The sequence below is a fragment of the Lipophrys pholis genome, assembly GCF_963383615.2.
Source record: "Lipophrys pholis genome assembly, chromosome: 7".
Classification (NCBI taxonomy): Eukaryota; Metazoa; Chordata; class Actinopteri; order Blenniiformes; family Blenniidae; genus Lipophrys; species Lipophrys pholis.
Genome location: NC_137638.1, coordinates 11,750,844 through 11,770,152, shown reverse-complemented (window position 1 = coordinate 11,770,152; position 19,309 = coordinate 11,750,844). Strand labels below are relative to the sequence as shown.

At 43.3% G+C, this 19,309-nt stretch overlaps 3 protein-coding genes across 4 annotated transcripts; 2 read left to right on the top strand and 1 right to left on the bottom strand.

Annotated features, from left to right (window-relative positions):
* Positions 1-521: 521 nt before the first annotated feature.
* fahd2a (fumarylacetoacetate hydrolase domain containing 2A) lies at positions 522-8,069 on the bottom strand. 2 transcript variants are annotated; one of them, XM_080467859.1, is made up of 8 exons: positions 7,867-8,069; positions 5,810-6,075; positions 5,339-5,555; positions 4,459-4,518; positions 4,211-4,373; positions 3,062-3,170; positions 1,882-1,969; positions 522-1,670 (listed from the first exon to the last, which is right to left on the bottom strand). In XM_080467859.1, exons 2-8 carry the CDS (start codon positions 6,073-6,075, stop codon positions 1,608-1,610), a joined length of 966 nt encoding a protein of 321 aa, XP_080323985.1. In that variant the 5' UTR covers positions 7,867-8,069; the 3' UTR covers positions 522-1,607. The 2 variants fall into 2 exon arrangements, with proteins under 2 accessions (XP_080323985.1, XP_080323986.1); XM_080467860.1 differs by having other exon boundaries at positions 7,752-7,910.
* Positions 8,070-8,227: 158 nt separating this feature from the next.
* LOC308112163 (putative aminopeptidase W07G4.4) lies at positions 8,228-15,379 on the top strand. Its single transcript, XM_080467446.1, has 16 exons — positions 8,228-8,419; positions 9,152-9,193; positions 9,297-9,387; positions 9,628-9,776; positions 9,853-9,961; positions 11,093-11,220; positions 11,313-11,412; positions 11,534-11,609; positions 11,720-11,805; positions 12,509-12,613; positions 12,853-12,928; positions 13,032-13,150; positions 13,235-13,318; positions 13,404-13,461; positions 14,570-14,751; positions 14,844-15,379. Exons 1-16 carry the CDS (start codon positions 8,409-8,411, stop codon positions 14,979-14,981), a joined length of 1,554 nt encoding a protein of 517 aa, XP_080323572.1. The 5' UTR covers positions 8,228-8,408; the 3' UTR covers positions 14,982-15,379.
* Positions 15,380-16,360: 981 nt separating this feature from the next.
* pcna (proliferating cell nuclear antigen) lies at positions 16,361-19,024 on the top strand. The gene is made up of 6 exons (XM_080468381.1): positions 16,361-16,769; positions 17,596-17,693; positions 17,781-17,848; positions 17,941-18,135; positions 18,332-18,455; positions 18,539-19,024. The coding sequence occupies exons 1-6, from the start codon at positions 16,549-16,551 to the stop codon at positions 18,613-18,615; spliced, it is 783 nt and encodes a 260-aa protein (XP_080324507.1). The 5' UTR covers positions 16,361-16,548; the 3' UTR covers positions 18,616-19,024.
* Positions 19,025-19,309: the final 285 nt, after the last annotated feature.

Genomic DNA, 19,309 nt, shown 5'->3' with positions numbered 1-19,309 from the left:
TGTTGAACTGAAGTCACTGCTGAAGCCAGAGAGAACGCCACACCAGCCTCAACCTTCAGCACAAATCCATACCACATACGGATTCTGGAGAAAACTAACCTTTAATGTAGAAAGTGGTGGAAGCACCAGGTCCATAGGGTAGTGGTGTGGTTATTCAAGTGAGAATATCCTCTGCTCTGGGAGCTTTCCTGTGTTTGCCCGTTCTCCCGGGGGGTGTGGTGGTTTCCTCCCAAAAATGTCCAAAAACGTGCATACGAGGTTAATTGGTGACTATAAATTGCCTTTAGCTGTGACTGTCTCCATGTTTGGCCTGTGATAAACTGAACGCCTGTCCAGGGTATAACATGCCTTCAGCTGGAATCCACTCGTCCCCTGTGAGCCCAAGTTGGATAAAACCAAAATAGACTAAAACAGCCCTACCAATAATCATAAAGTGAGAATATGTATTCAGGTGGGACAAATACAATAGTGCTAAGCAGTAACTTTTACATACAAATAAAATGTACAGTACAATTCACAGGAAATAATTTTTTAATATTGCATTTTATTTGCATTGAGAACACAATGTACCAAGATCCCACAGAGTAATGTGTGAAGCTGTTCTATGCTAAAAACATCAGGTGATGTCAGCTTTGGTTTCAATTGGTATCAACAGAAACTGAAAGAATTGTTGTCACACATCATCACTTAAATTTATTTCTGCTCTCTATACATTAAGGACAATCATTGCATCTTCAGAAGAAACGTGATTTATGAGTTGTTGCCGTTTTAGTTGTTTTATTGTGGAGGTTGAGTTCCCTTTAGCAAGGCAACAAAAAATAATAACAAATTACTCCCCTGAGACAGCATCTGTTGGGGGATAAATGTGAACTGCTTCGGGCTCCATAATGTGCGGCATTCATCCGCCTCTTTTTGAATGTGAGCATTTCACAAATTGGAAGTGACTCAGAGGTCAAACCTAATTATCTGGTTCCCCTCATCACAAGGCTGCAAAATGCAAACGGGTACATTTACTCTATCACGAAGGGGAATAAAACAGACCCCTGTGATTTTGGCAAAAAGAAAAATGAAGCAGGTCCATGAATCAGCGTCTGGATCAAAGTAATTATTGAGAGGTTTCTCCCAGGCAATATAAGAAACGGTGTGAAGGCTGCATATTTTAACGTATTAACATTTAATCCCTGGAAATCTGCTTTCTTGTTATGAGAAATTTGCTCTCTGAATTGTCTGAGGGGAAAGTATACTGTACAATTTATCAAGCTGAATGTTTAATATAATTAGAAATATGTTTCTTGTTTAAAGAAGTCAGGAGGTTCACGGTTGCGGCGGTGTCGCAGGGTGGGCGGTTGCTGATGGATGTTTTTTTTATAGCTGGTGACGACGGTGACTCTCGAACCGAGGCTGAGTCACATAATTACAGTCTCTTGTAGTAAACACAATCACGTTTCTCCTTCTTCACAATCATTGAAGAACTATACATCCATCTTCAGATATTTCCTGCTGCTTTTGCACATTCTGCCACCAGAAAAAGTGATTTTCATGAACATCAAACCAATCAGTGTAGATTATTTAATGGCTGATGTTCCTTCATGGAGCGTTCTCTGGATTTAGACCACTCTGTTGATTATAGAGCCTAATTGGTCTATTTGGCACTCCACAACATCTCCTCTCTGAAAGGAAAGCACAGTTTTAACACTTCATTAAAATCTACATTCATATCACCACAAAGCACTGCTACCAGCGACACCATTGCCTTTAACTCTGAAGAATAAAATATATCATTCTCTCCTCTGGCTGAAGTAAAAGTAAAACTACAGACATAACATGTGCACTCGCAGCTCTACATATTTTAATTTTTGTCAGAGTGACGCATGAAATCACCTTGAGAAAGACGGGCGGCGTTCTGAATACCCCCACTCCTGGAGGAGTGCCTGTCAGGAAGACGTCTCCTGGAGTTAGCGTCACAAACCTGACAGGAGACGACCCGAAAACAAAGGTGAGGTGCAGAAAGAACAGGATTTTCTTTTTTGATATACCAAAAACAAAAATACCTTGTTGAATTTGCATGTTCTTCTTCCTCTCACAGTCTATAACATGTCAGCTGTCTCAGAAATATGTTACACTATTTTGTTGTGCTGTGTGACGCAGACTTCATAAACTTATTGAAGACGCTTAGGTTTTACTGCACGATGTCACTCCACCGATTCGAAGGTAACAGATGACAAGATAATGTTAATTTTATACCCCACAGACCCCTTCAGGAGATAACTAGTTAACTAATAATCTAGATGATGATCTTCAACAGCTCAAGGGAAAATCTTTGTTTGGATGCCAACTGAGGAAAACCATTACGATGGAAATGTCTCAAATCTCAAAGTATCCTTTTGAGTTCAGCCGTAGTGCTGATCGTGCTGTATTTTCTGCTTTTCCGTTGTGTGCGAGTAGTTGTAGGTCATAGTGACAGTCGGACTGTGGTATAACTAAACTGTCGGAGGACTGTTTCAGGAAATCTTGAGCTGCAATGGAGAAAAAGGCCATCTTACATATTGTCACGATTCCTCGTCTTTTATCTGGGACTTGGTGTATTTCTGCCTCAGGGTTAAAATGTGTCTCTCTCTCTCTCTCTCTCTCTCTCTCTACAAGACAGCTGGAGTACAAATGTGCCCTGGGTTTCCACCATTAAATAACAGATGTTATCAGCTATGTGGTGACTGAAGGAGGCCTAAATCATCAGGAAAAATATCCGTGGAGTAGAGAAGCTCTTCTTGGTCAGCGGGCTGAAGGCTGCACCTTCTGGAGGAAGTCATCTTCACTGAAGCATGTCTTTTCAGCGGCGAGTCTGAGGGGCCGAGGTAATTTGCTCACAGAGTGTTACTACTTGTGAATTCTTCTTACATGACTTGATTTGCATAATTTCTTAAATGGAAGCTCTGCGCTGTCAGCTCAAGTTACTGAGGAGGAACAAAGTTCTGGGTGTTTTTATGCAAATGTGGACTCACGCCACAAAAGTTCTTTGACACACACGTCGTCTGCACGGTTAGTAAAGACTGATTGGACTCACTTTGACACCCATGCGACCAGCGCAGCCGTCTTAAAGATCATCTGATTGGTGTTGCTGCTCTGGACGGTGTCTCCGTTAACCACACATCGTACGTCCAGGTTGTGAGGATCTGGAAAACACACGAAACGTGACGGCTCACATGTGACTTCAAACCTAAATAACCCTGCTATGAAATATATATGTGTATGGACAAAGCTGCAGACATTCGAACAGCAATAGAGTAAAGAAGAAACCTCAAAGCCAGAGTCTCCAACCTTTTAGCTTTTGAAAGCCACTTTATAAAAACAATTAAGCAGGTAGAAATCTATTCTTGTTTAAAATGTTTTCACATAGCCGACATCCAAAAAGAGTAAAGCACAATACATGTTTTCTGATGTAAAACGTTACAGAGCATATAATCTGCACATGCATGTAAATATCTGAAATATTCTAAGTATTTCAAAGGTTGTTAAATGGACCAATACTGTATCAAAGATGCACGTATGAACACATTTTAATTCTTAAAAAAATGGTAAAAGGACCATTATGTTAAAAAAAAGTTTTTAAATAATATATCCATCATCTTATGCATGCTGTACTGTTGAATATTTGTATTAAATACACTGCAAATGTGTGACAGCTACTTGACAAACTATTGCTTTAACTTTGGAGGCTGATCGACATCTGTAGTTTTGAGATTAAGAGGCGTCTACCGAATGACAAATCAAAATTGTTTTACAGTCCATCATTCAGAGAGCAATGCCATAAAGGTTTGTTTGGAGAAGCTTGCCGCCGTTACTGGCCAGACTGATAAATAAAGCTGTGAAAGTTTCCAAATCTAGCATACAACTAAACAAGCATGAGTTACGTAGAGTTCATGTCTTGAGTCAGTCACAACATAATATTTCACAGTCGTTCTTAACGTCTTCAGTGTATAAATCCAGTTTGTAGCCAGGAAACTTTCTCATAAAGCCCATTGATGTAACCCTCAGTCATTTTTAATTTTCTCTGTCACAAGTACAACCAGGCTGTTTTTTTTATTACACACAGGTCGTTGACTCCCATCAGCTACAGAGACTTTCCACTCAACTGTAAAACTCAGTGTAGCTGGTGACGTACAAAACGGCTCTTTCTTTATGTCTTGCCGTGGCTGCTGGCGCTCGGTCTCACCTTTCACAGCTTCGCGGGTTACCAACGCAGGGCCCAGAGGACAGAAGCTGTCAAACGTTTTTCCCAGTAGCCACTGCTTCCCATTACGCTTCATCTGCCAGTCACGCGCGCTGACATCATTGGCCACAGTGAACCCAGCCACGTAAGAAAGAGCGTCCTCCTCCTGCGTGACAAATGGAATGGAAAAATGGGGGCCAGACAATAGACGCTGTATCGCAGTGTCATGGCAGGTGACGCCGTGCACTGACCTTAATGTGTTTTCCTCTGCGTCCAATCACAAAGGCCAGCTCCACCTCCCAGTCCACCTCCTCCAGTCGCACAAAAGATGAAAGAGCATCAGGAAGCGGCAGACGTGAGCTTCAACTCCAAACCGCTGTCATTTTCACTGAGCATTGTATATACAATGGCAAACAGCCCACATGCATTCACATAAAGGCTGGAATTTTGTGGGCTGCTGGTGGTCATTATTGTCCTACACTGAAAAGTCTCAAGGACATTTCTTTGAAATAAGATGCATTACTTGTTGTGTCATGCTGACTTCAAATACAGGCTGCATGGCGAGGTAGTGGTTAGCACCTCACAATGAGAATCCACTTTCTAGTCCAGATGAGTGAAATTATCTATAGCTGCAATGTCTGCCTGGTGACCTGTCCAGGCTGGAGCTGAGATCGACTCCAGCCCTCCAGGAATCCTGAGTTAGATGAAATGATGGATGGATGGATGGATGGGCCTTAAATACAGTGTAAGTTCAAACTATTTGTATTTTTTTTTTTTTTTTTTGCATGTCGTGTCCTGTTTGAGTGGAGACGAGGGTCTGAAAAGCAGTATTCCTCTTTTGATTCCAGACTTCAAGAAAGATCATCTTTCAATCGGAAGGTGGCAGGTTTGAAGCCCCATCTGTCCAAGTGTCCTTGAGCAAGAAGACACCGAACCCCGTATTTCTCCCAGTGGATGGACTGAGCACTTTGACTGGCAGCCGCCTCCATTGGTTTGAATGTGACTATTAACATTAAGTGCTTTTTATACTGCTCTAGAAGTGGAAAAGCTCTATATAAATTGATAAATGTCACGACTGGTTTGGGTTCACCAATAAATGAAACTTCTTTAAAACGCAGCGTTGGCTCTCACCTGGCTCTCTGACGGCAGACGGATTTCATCGTACGGTCCCGTGATGGCGCTGGAGAACTTACTAAAGATGATGGGTTCTTTGGGAATGGGAGCGTTCTGCTCCAGGCAGTGGTCCCGGTAGTTCATACCAACACACACCACCTTCTCCGGGGCCAACACAGGAGGCAGCAGGTGGACGTCTGCTCGGTCCACCACACACTGACCCGACGCCAAGGCTCTGAGGAGTGGGAAAGCAGTGCAGGTGAAACAAATGGTGGTGTAGGTGGAAAGCAATTTTTTTTTTTTTAAATGGATTCAGCTTGTTGTGAAACTAGAGATGGTTTATAAATTTAATGGTGAAGATGAGGAAGACGGTGGCTAGAGACGCAGGGTAGCTGAGGAGGATGTTGACAGATTAAAGAGTCCTTTTAAGGAGAAGAGCCAACACAATATTTCATCACGGTCCAAGCGGCTGTCAGAAAGTCTCCATACCTCCGTGCATACTCCAGCCCCTTATCTCCCAGCTCCAGCAGCTCCTTCATTGTCGAGGGAGCCGAGGGGTCAAACGCCTTCAGATCAACAAAGTTGAGCCCCTCGCCCAGCTCCACTCCTACCCTGATGCCCTCGCCGTCACCGTGGCAACGAAACTGCACCAGACGCATGGCTGCACCACTTAGACCTCGCCTGTGTGCGTCTGCAGTTTGCCTCCGACAGATTAAACTCCTGAAGATGCTGAAGGAGCGGAGAGGAAGTCGCATCTGTACAAGTCAGAGAAAGAAATATAAACAGGTGAGAGGAACTATAAATCAGACGTTACAAATTTAATCTTGAATGTCTACTTGCTGAATGTATTATTCAACTAGTGCCTTCAAGTAAAGACTGATTTGTCAAACCAGTAAAGTGAGGCCAAACACTGGAGGACACGCATACTCTCACCAACATGCAAAGGAATTTCTCGTCTGTACCACTTTGTCCACGTTTGGGTCACAGACGGCTACAGCTGATCCCAGATGAATGCTGGGTACAACCCGAACATGACACTCTCACAGAAGTGAGAGAACCCTAAACTAATGATCGGGATAAAAATTTGAATAAATCATAAAAGATGGAAACAGTTTTACATTTCATGTACCGGAAATGTTTTACGTGTGCTAGAATATGTGAGTAAGAGTTCCTCCACTTTATTATGGCTTCCAATGTACTGTTTCTAAAGTAGCAATCAAAGTAAAAGCCAGACGTGTAAATAGTGGCAAAAATTAAGCAACGACACAATAAGGATCCCAGAAGCACGACACCAACGCCACAGAAACATGTCATCGCGTACTGTAACCATACAGGTAATGAAATGAGTGTGTAGGAGTGAGCTGATGTGTCCAGTGTCTCAATCCCAGCACAGACTTCCAGCTCTGTACATGTTTGCTTCCATGCAATGTTTACTCTGGAGGTTTGTGCATATATGGGGTCAGTACTGAGTGATCGCATGATCCATTGACGTATTTTCTCTCATGTTCTATTCTGTGGAATGAGCCCATTTTTTCAATGACAATCTCAAATTTGCTCATTTGTTTCTTCACATCTGTTAAAGATTTCCCAGCCGAATGTCTCTGTACTGCCAAGTTGACAAGTTTAGTCTTCATGTGATCTCTCTGTTCCTGACTGACCTGGTCATCAGTTACTTTGTTTACGAATACTTTCTTTCCCCAAACATTCACCACTTATTAACAGTTGTGATAGTTGATCAATCATATTGTTTGTCAAAACATTTCAGGCAGCGTTTTTTTTACATCCGGGTTTGTACAAACCAGATTTGAAAATATCCAGAGAGAAGCTCCTCTGAAATGTACAAACTTATGGGGACATAAATCTGTTGAGGTTAGAGAACTTGGGATCTGGAATTTGCAGGTTTCAATCCCACAGCTGCCTTGCTACCATTGTGGGTTTTGGGCATGACCCTTGACCCTCATCAGCTCCCTGGAACACTGCACCTCCACATCTGAGAAATAAGATTGGTCAATGCAGGGGTGAAAAGGAATTCCCAAAAGTAGATTAATAAATGATTAGTTTTAGTTGAAACCCAGTTCTGTCAAAAGCAAAACGTATTTCTTTTTTTGAGGTAAGATTTACAAGTTGTATGGCTGTTTAAATGGTTGTTCCATTAATTAAAGTACAACTTGACGTTGACAGCTCTGCACGAGGGACACTGCTGTGGAGACATGAATTAAGTTCACTCTTTTTTCCACTAATACTCAATAAAAACACTGAATTGTGAGCACAGCTCAAACAGGTTTCTTGAGAAGAGGCTTGCAAACTTTACAGGTGACACCTGACCAGTCTACCTGAGGGATCACCAGGTTAACTCGAGGCTTGATAACGTAACAGGGTTGTAAATCAGTAAACATGGAGATCAGTTCAGCTGCTGGTAAACCGCGCCTACCTGCTGGAGCTCTGGCGTGCAACTGACAGTAACAACACGAGGGCATCTCCAAAACCTGCAGATTCTTGCCGCCCTTTGCACCCTCACAAGTTAACTCTCTCCAGGCAGACCTCACCTCTTCAGCTTCCAGCTCTGCACGCAAGACTACACTTGAACTACTTCCGGTCGCGAATTTGTAGTCCGCAGGGTCCGACAAGTCGAAAACAAATAACTGGATTTAATTGAGTAGCCGACACCTTTACTTCTGAGAATATTAAATGTAATGTCGATGATACATTTATATTAATGCTGCCGTTTTTATGTTTGTCGAAGCAGCTCAATGAACTACAATTCCCATATACCCGTGCAACATTCAAGCGCATAACCATATTATTACAAATCTTTATTTTTCCTGTTCAAACTATCAAACAGACTCGTGTCACATAGATGTCCCTCATTGACAGACCCATAAACCTACTTATTGAAGTTAAAACTGTCTTCATTTTGAGGTAGCAGAGCAGTTTAATGCTGGAGTGCCGCGTTTCCGAGCTGATTGTGTCTTTGAAGGCAACACAAGTAGTAAGTGGACGGGTCACGTGACCCACCGGTCACGTTACCTTGTAGGGCGGCTCAGCTGCCTCGTTCACCCTGAAGAAGAAAGCAGAGCAGGAGGACAAAATGTGCACCAGGTGAGATCCACAGCCACCTTTCTTTAAATCTGTTTTTATTTTAATCCTCTGCTTTTATTTCTGCTTCGTGTTCGCACGCCCGCTTATTTATGCATGAAATGACGGGAAATCCGTGCGGCTTTGTCTGCTTTGTTTAATCCACTGCTGCTCACACAACTCTCACAAAATGCATTTATTCCTCCTGGATATTTGACGTTTTGGTTTATTTGTTTTAACCATACGCCGAATGTCTTACTTTCATGCATATCTGAAAGAAATGTGACCCAGTTTGTTGCTTCACGGTGTTTCATCCATATCTGGCATCATTTTACATTAAAGGGGGCCACACAGCTTTTTTTTTTTTCTTTTTTTTTTTCCTTTAATTTTTTTTGCTTTGATTTCACTTTCACTACACCTCTGTTTGTCACATGATACCCAAAAACCCTGGAACTGGTCTTTCCAGATAAGACTTTATAAAGTAATGACAGATTTACTCTCACTGCAAACTCATAAAACAGAAAGATGAAGAGATGGATTTTCTGGTTCCACCTCATCATCTGCCAAAATACACAGAGAAGAATGAAGTCTGAAGGTTTTCTCCATGTAAGAGATCTCAATGGTCTGAGTGTTTTTCACACTTTGACCCAGTCTTTTATCTCTAACTGAGGACTCTTAGTTGCGTCACTCAGTAGGTGATATCCTGACTTAACTGTGTCTGTAAATGCTGACATGGCAGTTTGTGTCTTTGTGCAGTGTCCAGCCCATCGAGTGCACCACCGACCTCAGGAACCAAAAGTGAGTATCAGCAGAAACACTTCTTCTTTATCGGTTTGCTGGCATGTTAGTTTCAAAACCGACTGCAGTGTCACCTGATGAGGTTGTTTGGTTGTTTCTCCAGCTTTGATGGCATCGTCCTGGTGACCCAGGGCCATGACACCTTGCCCCCTGAGCTGGAGTGTCTCAAAGCCCCGCTGCAGGACTACAGCTCTGTACGTCTCTATTGTCCCTCCTCAGCTTGATTTGTCTCTGTACACACACAGATCACACTTGGATGTGAGGGATCAGTGTTTCATGCTTTGACATGAGGGTTGTGAGTGGCAGCAGTGAAAGACCTGAGGCCATCGTCCTTCTGAAACAAGCAGTGACCAATACCAGCTTTACTGCCGCCAAACCAACAACATTTGATATAACTCATCTGTTTTACTCTTGTGCTTCTGCGTTGACTATAGGTGGACAGTGGCCTCGGGGAGGAAGTGGTGGTCCTCAAGGTCCCTGGTCTCCCTGGTAACCGGCTGGTGTTTGCTGCCACCGGCCCCGTAAACCGCGACTACGACGACGTCCGTCGTTTCAGCGATGCAGCGGAGAAAGGCATCAAACGGTCAGTTGATGGGAGATGAACATTTTGGATTTGCTTCCTTTTATCATTTTCCTGCCTCACTCATTTCTTATTTCAGGGCTTTGAAAGCGGGCATGAAGCGCCCCCTGCTGGTGTGCCCACCACACAAAGACTACAAAAGCAGCACCTTGGTTGCTGCACTTGGGGCCCTACATGCTCTCTACATGGTGAGAAACGGCTCTTTTGTATTGAAAATCAAAGGAATATTCATGATATCTTCAGTCACTTTTTCCATCAGGCCTCACTTTAATTTAACTTTTTTCTCCTTTGAGAGAAGTTACTTTGCGCAGCCTTTCCACACTCCCAGCATGCAATGCTGCGCATTTTGTTCTCTTCTTCCAGCATGTTAAATATCCAAGTGATAGTCACTGTATGAATACATAATATTGAGATTTGATTGACATTTTCCGGAGCCAAGGGTTGAAACTGATGAAGCTGGTGCAGCTGTTTGCTCAGAAGAGACATCCTCTAAGCTCAATATGCATTAATATCGGCTTATACATCTGAGATTAAAACAATGGAAATGTCGTTTTTGTTTGAGAATCATTATCATCCTTACATGTAGGTATATTCTGGCTGATGGAGCACAGTTCAGATTATATTTGCTAATAGTTTAGAACTTTATTGTCTTAGGGAAGACTGTGTTCTCAATGTAATCCTGAAGGCTGACCCCTCAGCTCTGATTTACTGCACCAGTGTTTAGATCAAATCTCCTTCAATCCGTCTGTCCACAGTGAGCCTCCCAGACTGCTGCTGACTGCCATTTAGTCCATATGGAAAAATAGATGCGTTCATCCATGTGGCCACAGAATCATATTCTAACTTGGGTCCTGCTGGTTGTATATCACACTGAATTATGACGCGTATTTATTTTCTGTCCTGCTCCTGATGCACGCATGCTAGTTGTGCGGGACAGTGGCAGATTACACTTTGCACATAGAGACTTGCACACTTCATGCCTCCTGGATGAAAGTTCCTGTGCTTCAGCAATTGTGAAAAGCAATTTAGAACAGTTTAATATGAGTGGCAGGGGCTCTTTTTTGTGGGGACAATTTTATTGCACATTTATCCACATTGTATACAAAAAGTCTGGATATTTAAAACTCTGCTCCATTGAATTGTTTACATATTCTATCATCATACATCTCAAATCTGTCTCTATTGTGTCTCTCATGGACATACTGTTGTATTGTCTTTTCTACTTAAAGTTGAAATTGAAACTCACAGCAGCCAACCTGTTGTTCTTTTTTTACAAATGTAAAAACTCACTTCCTCTTTATCTTGTTTTCCCCCAAAAGCCCATTGAAGTGAGAGAAGGGAACGTAAAACCCAGTGACTTCAAGGCATGTGTGCTGGGCCTGTGGGCAGCGCAGGAGGCTCAGGGAGCAAAGCTGGTGGAGCTGGCTAATGCTCTGGAGAGTGGGCGGTGGGTCAAACACTTTCACCGTGTTCTCCGCTAAGATTTCTGGGTTTACGTTGTTCACCCCGTCACTGGCTGAGCTTGTTTATGGTCCACAGGCTGGCATATCGGGACATTGGCGGCTCGGACCCTGAGCGGATGGCAGCGCCTCGTGTGGCTGATTATGTTCAGGAGCTCTTCAGGGACAGCCGTGTGACGGTAACATAGTGCACATCACGGTTTCTGTATTAAAAAAAAAGTCTGTCCCTGTCCACAATAGTTGTCGTTTCTGCGCAGTGGACTCTTAAGCCAGAACAAATGTGTTTTCATTCACTCACAGGTGGAAGTGGTGAGTGACCTGAAGACCTTGGAGAAGGAGTATCCATGTCTGGCCGCAGTCAACCGCTGTGCCAACAGTAAGATAACCTGTCTTTTCTGGGTATCAGCTATTAACTTGGGCCTCTTGACAGATTTAGATGTTTGAATGACATCGGAGTTCTTGCTCAGTGACGCTTTCCTCTTGTAGGTGTTCCTCGCCATCAGGCTCGAGTCATCAAGCTGCAGTACTGTGGAGAGGGGCCCGTCCAAAAGACCCTCATGTTGGTGGGAAAGGTGTGTTCTCGTAGAGGAGACCAGGTTTTGATTCCCAGGCAGTGAATGAACTAAGTCCTCTCTTTCTTAGGGAAATTAGTCACGTATTCAAACATGTTCATGTAGTGACTGCCCAGCTGAGTGGGGCACCGCGTAAATGTATCCCGGCAAAAGCCTTTCAACTATTTCCTGTGGTTCGTATATACATGTTGACGTGGTCATTTGCAGTGTCGCCTTTCAGTGACATTTATTGAAGACTCAGTGTCTTGTTCGGTTAATTGTTCACTGTAACTCGATTACAAGCTGGACGTGTGTGTTCCTTCCTTTTGCCCTCGGTCAAGTGTGATAAGCACCAACCCAAGAGACAATTCAGTGGATAAAGCAGGTTTAGAAAATAAATGCATGGATGGATAGCTCAGTAGGTAACACTGTCAAAGGCATAGGAGATCTAGTAATGAACAAAATGTTCTTTTTTTAGGTAAATAGTGACGAATTTAGACAATATTAGAGAGTCCTGTGTGTGTGTGAGTGTGTCTGTCCTCCAAGCTACTTCTCTACATGAAGGTGTATTTATTGACCACGGCTAAATTACACAGTCGGTGTTTACCTTTTCAAGATATAATCACTAATGAACATGAAGATTTTCTTATAGGTGAATTAGTGCCTCCTTTGTGTGTAGACGTGCTACTTGATCAGCAGTTTGCTTGTTGTGTGGTGTCTGCAGGGCATCACCTACGACACAGGTGGAGCAGACATTAAGGCCGGGGGCTTCATGGCCGGGATGCACCGGGACAAGTGTGGAGCTGCTGCAGTGGCTGGATTCTTCCAGGTGAAAAACCTCCACATCCTCTTTCTGCACTTCAGTAATCCATGTTCAGAAATCTGCGCAGGATGACTCAGCTCCTTTGACTGCTGAGTCGTGTCCAGTGAAAAGATGTATGGAAGCAAAGACGTCTTCTCTGAAGCGCAAAAAATGAAAATACTAATAAGTGTCTTCTGAAGCTCCTCGAAGTGATAAATTGTCAGAGTATTTAAGTTTCAACTCTTCATCTCACACTCCCGCTTTAGATCTTAGCCCAACTGAAACCGAAACATCTGAAGGTCATTGGCTCGATGGCCATGGTGAGGAACAGCGTGGGCGCAGGTCAGTGTGTTGAACGCCACCGTCCATGTTTCCAATCCTCCTCAGAGTGTGAGCATTGTTTTGGCTCCTGCTCTCAGCCGGCTGGGTTTGTGTGTTTTCTCAGATTGTTACGTGGCGGATGAACTTGTGGTGTCCCGCGCTGGTCGCAGGGTGAGGGTGGGAAACACTGATGCTGAGGGACGTATGGTCATGGTGGACCTGCTCTGTGAGATGAAAGAGAAGGTCGGCACATCGTCAGACTCTCCTCTTCACCACATGTTCCTGGTGTCTGTCCTCTCCGTGTGACGGTAGTGCTTGTCTCTGCAGGCGGTCCGGGAGACTTCCCCTCAGTTGTTCACTATTGCCACTCTGACTGGTCATGCCATCAGGGCCATGGGACCAAACTACTCTGTGAGTATAAGAGACTGACGGACGCAGCTCAGCACAGCAGAGACCACTGCAGACAATGAACTCAGTCTGGACTTTGTCCTCACAGATCATCATGGACAACGGACCGGCTCATCGCAACGGGAACGCTGCTCAGTGGCAGAAAGGTAAGAAAACCATACAAATAGATTTGAATGCAAATCTCTTTACTTCTAAAGAGTCTAAATTCATACTTCTACTTATACACAGCTGAGTTTAATATAAACCCGTCAGGGTTTTTATCAAAACATTATCAGATGACTGTGTTGAATAAAATCAGACTCAAAGCTGTTACAGTAGGAAAACAAAACAACCATTTATCTGCATCAGTATTTAAGGAGATTTTACTCTGTTAATTAATTGTTGATTTACTGATAATCAGTGTTTTTATTTTGTCTTTATTGTCTATTTATTGAAACATTGTTAAGATTTAATCTTGTAATTCATGTCTTCTTATCTCTTCCATTAATATATTTGGATTAGAAGACTAAAGGAACCTCTGTAAAGTCCCTGTCATGCCTTTGTTGTACATTGGGTGGTTGTTTCATGAATTTAGCACCTTTCTGTCCTGTTTTTTTTTTTTTTTTTTTACTTTCATCCTTTTTACTATATGTTCTTTGTTCACCTGCTGTTTCTTTGGGACTCTTATCTTGCAAATGCGTACTGCGCGACTGCAATGGCTGGAATTTTGGTCGATATACAAGCAGCATCTCTGGGATGTTGTCTCATTGTGCTGAAAACTTTAGTTTATATTCATTCTACATTGAGCAAATTCATTATATATGACATCTTTCAGTGTATTTACCCGATGGGTAAATTCACTTTCATCCACTTGGGAAAAAAAGAGCACTTAGTTCTGTAGCAGCCTGCAAAAACAAAGTTTTGTTTGGATTAAATCATGTGAGCACCATGATTGAGGCTTTATCGTGTCGTATCAGGGAGTAGTAACTGACGTTACCTTTGTGTTTTATAATATGAGAAGGAGATGTCCAGGGTAAGCAGAGTCCGTATACGTGTTACATAGGAGTTAAGTATCAAGAGTGTCCACCAGATGGTGCTATTGTAGCTGTGTCAAGTACCTAAAAAATTAAATATTCACAACATGCACCAAGTCAACAAAAATATTCACACTTGCTGGTTGATGTGACCCCCACCCCCCACCCCCCACCCCACCCCTTTCTCCTGCTATATGAAGGGTTATTCTATTCTAACATGTTGTTTCTTTCTCTTGTGCAGCCGGAGAGGTGTTAGGCGATGTGTTTGAAGTGTCCACTATCAGACGTGAGGACTACGAGTTCCACAAGGGCAAGTCCGAGTATGAGGATATTTTGCAGTGCAACAACCTGCCTTCCTCCGCCACGCCTCGAGGACATCAGACCCCTGCAGCCTTCCTCATCATGGCCTCCGGGCTTGACAAGGTGCTCACTCGTCTCCACAAGTCACCGTGCCGAGTGCTAATAATGATAATGAAGTGCAGTGGTTCACTAGTACCTTTTGATTTTCATCACAGCATGGTGTGGATTCTGGTGCACCTCTGCCGTACTCCCACGTCGACATCGCTGGCTCCAGCGGTCCTTTTCCCGGTGTCCCGACGGGAGCCCCCATCCTCGCCATGGCAACCAACTACACCCTGTTTGATGGTTTCTAAATGGATCTTATTGAGAGTCTACAATCTCTGCACTTCAAGCTGACACAAAGTTGTAACCGTCCAAATATTAATGAGATGCCTGCCACAACACATAATACAATCTGTTCTGTCCAACATTCCCCAATACCTCTGACTGCTCCTCTGTAGGACTGCTCATCTTTAACTTTTCTATGAACTCTTAACTTTTTTTCACATCTTAATCAAGTCAGTTGAGTCTCTTTTTCCTAAATCAGTCTGTCTCAGGGGATTAAATGTCCATTTGAAAATACCATTCTTTTATATGGGTGTCTGTGTGTGCATGGAAAAGACCAGAGATTTTGTGTTGTGCGATTTGATTCCATCTGTCAGCCAAACTAAGTTTCAAGTTGATCAATAAAAACAAATTGGTTTTCATCATGTCGCTCACGTGGAATTAATTTTTTTTACAAGAGACGTACATTATCAGGTGTAATTATTTCAACTGCTTTGAAACCTTTTGAGTAAGTCATACATAAATAAGGAAATTAACTAGATTGATAAAAATAGGTGTGCTAGAAGGGTATTGGGTAAAAAAGGTCAAAATAAAGATGTATGTTGACTAAGTTTTACTACTTTAATGAAAAACATTCTATCCATCATCATGCTCATACCATGGCAGGACTCAGGTTCATCACTAAAATGGCCACAACAGTTTGGCTACGAACTGTATCATTGACTCTGAGGTGCCTGCTGGATAGTTAACTTGTTAATTATTGTCTTTATCAACAGAGATAACGGTTGTTTATGTCCATCATGGACACCATTGACTTGAATACAACTTGATTTGATCCTCAGTTTAGATTTGATAAGTAATTCAGAGCATCTACCCTTTCATGGAGCAGATTTGGTTTAAATTTCAAGTGAAGGTGTGATTTTACAGTTTTGCATATAATTTGGGGAGATAAATCTAACTGGAGCTGGCTTGTTAGACTCGTGAGGAGAACATCTTATACTGTACAAGTAGTGTATTCTCCCAGACATTGAAAGGTCATTGTTGTCCATGGCGTTAGATGTCGTCTTTAATTAGCAAAAAATGGAAACCAAATATCATAGCATCAGCTACCTGGAACAATTTGGATACATCTGGGAAACTTAGAAATTCAAGTTAAAGCCACCGGTTCAGGCAACGATGCACTTTGTCAGTAAAAAGTACAATTAAAACACGTTATCTTGACAAAAACTCATCAGAAAGACGGTACTCGTTACAGTTTCTGTTTAATGAAGAATTTCATTTATATGTCATTCTTCGTGTTTGATTATGAGTCGTTAGTCTTGAGGTTACCTCACCAACATGGCGGATTCCAGTGCCCATATTTTTATGGCTTTGGACGTCAACATCACGACGGCGGAAGTGACGCAATGACGCAGAATTATTATAAACAGACGCCAGCGCGCGCATTCGGCACAGACTTCTCTGCTGCGGTGAAGTTGGCGTTTTGCGTCGTGCGCTCCGACATCCCGTCACACAAAGCCTGAAGTTCCAGCGCAGCTCGGAGCTCAAAGTCTTCTTCATCGCACAGACGCTTAGCAAAACAAATCTACAGCCACCATGTTTGAGGCTCGCCTGGTGCAGGGCTCCATCCTGAAGAAGGTGCTGGAGGCGCTGAAGGACCTGATCACGGAGGCCTGCTGGGACGTCAGCTCGTCCGGCATCTCGCTGCAGAGCATGGACTCTTCCCACGTCTCCCTGGTGCAGCTCACCCTGCGGCACGACGGCTTCGACTCGTACCGCTGCGACAGGAACCTGGCCATGGGGGTCAACCTGAGCAGGTGCAGTAGCGCGTCACTAACCCGTACAGACAGAACAGAGTACTTTCTTCAGCTCGCAGCTTTTGTATCGGAAAGTTGCCACGAAAACAAAGTGAAGAGCTGCGATTTTATAACTCTTGAGTGATGCTGGCAAGAGAGGGAAGCCATCTTGGGAGAAATGCCCGGGCATGTCCCTGTCCTGGTGACTCTCCTCACCAGCTAACTGACATGCTTCATTCTGTACCGAACACGAACGTCTCGCTCATTAAATGTTCAAATTTGAGCTTTAATGGTTCGCGGACCCGGGATATATGGCTTTTTACTAAACTTTTGGCGCCGCATCAGAAGCGCCGCCCGCTACGTCGTTACGTGTTTACGTCATTTGAGCGCCAAATTCACTGGTGGAGAGTTGGCGGGAAATGTTAAACCCGGGAACATCCACTTCCGGATGCTCCTCTCTGCCTTTGTCATGAAAGACCACAGCGATTCATTAACAAACTAAAATACTAAAGCTGGTAAAGCAGCACAGTAAACAAGTGTTTACATGAGCTGCGTGACATTACATTTATCTTTGTGATTTAAATGACCTTTTAAGCTGACGGTGTTATAACTCATTGGAAATAATGAAAATAGTTTTTTTGTTTTAAAATTTTTTACATTAACAAAGCTTAGTCTAATTTACTTTAAACCCACTACTGCTTAGCAGACTTTGATTATCTGGGTTCACACTCTCCTCTGGTGTAACAATGATTTGTCTATTGATGGGATCAAGATTTACATTCAGGTTTTTCATTCTCGTCAGATCTGTTTATGGGTTGTAAGAGTCTTTTTGTTTCCTTTCATCCAGCATGTCAAAAATCCTAAAGTGTGCTGGAAACGAGGACATCATCACTCTCAGAGCAGAAGACAATGCAGACACACTTGCTCTTGTATTTGAGACCCTCAGTAAGTTTTTGTCACCGAGTCGATTCAACTATGAATTGTGTCCCAATGAACAGTTTGATTCATGAACCCCTACGTTTGTCTTTGTAGATCAGGAGAAAGTGTCGGATTATGAGATGAAGCTGATGGATCTGGATGTGGAGCAACTCGGTATTCCAGTAAGTAATTAGTTTGAATGTCCTTTCAAGATGTTCCCCTGTCTCAGCACAGTGTTCCTGACTTTGTCGTCTTTCTTTGCGTTTGTCTACAGGAGCAGGAGTACAGTTGTGTGGTGAAGATGCCCTCTGGGGAGTTTGCCCGCATCTGTCGAGACCTGTCCCAGATCGGTGACGCTGTCATGATCTCCTGCGCAAAGGATGGAGTCAAGTTCTCCGCATCAGGAGAGCTGGGCACAGGCAACATCAAGCTGTCCCAGACCAGCAACGTGGACAAAGAGGAGGAAGCTGTGAGTACGAGTCGAATCGCGGCAGCGTGTTGAACCGAACAGTGAATCTGTCGGTGTGTGGACTCATCCTTCTTAATTGTACACGAGGAACTTCTGACATTAATTTTACTTTTATCACAGTTATGTTGACTGCAGTTCTGTGTTGAGTACATTTTACTTGGGCACAAGTGTCATCCTCATCCCTGTTGGTCTTCAGGTCACCATTGAGATGAATGAGCCCGTCCAGCTGATCTTTGCCCTCAACTACCTGAACTTCTTCACTAAAGCCACGCCGCTGTCAAAGACGGTCACCCTCAACATGTCTGCTGACATCCCCCTCGGTAGGAGCTGGACTGGTTATCTTCTTAAGTGACCACGTCGTGTCATGCTTACCGCTCACACTTTCACCTCTTTCTATTCACAGTGGTTGAGTACAAGATCGCTGACATGGGGCACGTCAAATATTACTTGGCACCGAAGATTGATGAGGAGACTTCCTAGGTTTATTACTGTCATTCCAGAAGAGGGAGAATGGAGAAGAGCAGGCGACCGGGACTCGTCCTGAGTGAGTCGGGGGCAGAAGAGATGTGGTCAGCGGTCGCTTTAAGCTGAGGTTTCTCATCCCCTCACGTCTAATGTGTCCGCGGCTGCAGTATCCATCCTCCGACTGAATTCTTCTGTAAATGAGTTCAGACATGCAAAGTTTCAGCATGCGCTCACTCAGGCTTTGAGTCCCTGTCTCTATTTCTTCCTGTTTGGGCTGGAAGCAGGTTTCAAACATCCCATATGTTCTTTTTGTAGATAACACACTTGTAAATACTCTGTGGATTCTCGCATGATCCCATGTTCTCTTTTGTTTTTTTAAATTCACCAATCCGGTAAAAGAATAAATGATTCAATTTGTTTCCAAGTGCTGTTTCTGTGCTTTTTATTTTTTTATTTTCACCTTGTACATCATCTGAACCATTTCTTTTCACCACTCATCAGTTTAGAAATGAATCGGCTTTGTTAAATGTCTGTTTAAATGAGAAAATTCAATTTAACAGGACCACATATATTAAGTGTCTTGATCTTTATTCATTCGAAGCTTTCAGTCAGGGGAACTTAATCATTCCTTTGCCTCCCAACACCCTGCTGTGCTGTCAACCAGTGCAAACAGAGTGGCCTTTATTGTCAATGAGATAATGATGATGAC

What these genes read in the sequence shown, in the direction of transcription:
- fahd2a (XM_080467859.1), bottom strand. Translation starts at nt 6,075, where the DNA reads ATGCGACTTCCTCTCCGCTCCTTCAGCATCTTCAGGAGTTTAATCTGT. An exon ending in GGGCTGGAGTATGCACGGAG is followed by an intron (nt 5,556 to 5,809) that starts GTATGGAGACTT and finishes CCCACTCCTCAG; the next exon opens with AGCCTTGGCGTCGGGTCAGT. An exon ending in GCAGAGGAAAACACATTAAG is followed by an intron (nt 4,374 to 4,458) that starts GTCAGTGCACGG and finishes TTTGTCACGCAG; the next exon opens with GAGGAGGACGCTCTTTCTTA.
- LOC308112163 (XM_080467446.1), top strand. An exon ending in GCGGAGAAAGGCATCAAACG is followed by an intron (nt 9,777 to 9,852) that starts GTCAGTTGATGG and finishes TTCTTATTTCAG; the next exon opens with GGCTTTGAAAGCGGGCATGA. An exon ending in CAGTGGCTGGATTCTTCCAG is followed by an intron (nt 12,614 to 12,852) that starts GTGAAAAACCTC and finishes CTCCCGCTTTAG; the next exon opens with ATCTTAGCCCAACTGAAACC.
- pcna (XM_080468381.1), top strand. Translation starts at nt 16,549, where the DNA reads ATGTTTGAGGCTCGCCTGGTGCAGGGCTCCATCCTGAAGAAGGTGCTG. An exon ending in TCTTGTATTTGAGACCCTCA is followed by an intron (nt 17,694 to 17,780) that starts GTAAGTTTTTGT and finishes TTGTCTTTGTAG; the next exon opens with ATCAGGAGAAAGTGTCGGAT. An exon ending in TGGAGCAACTCGGTATTCCA is followed by an intron (nt 17,849 to 17,940) that starts GTAAGTAATTAG and finishes GTTTGTCTACAG; the next exon opens with GAGCAGGAGTACAGTTGTGT.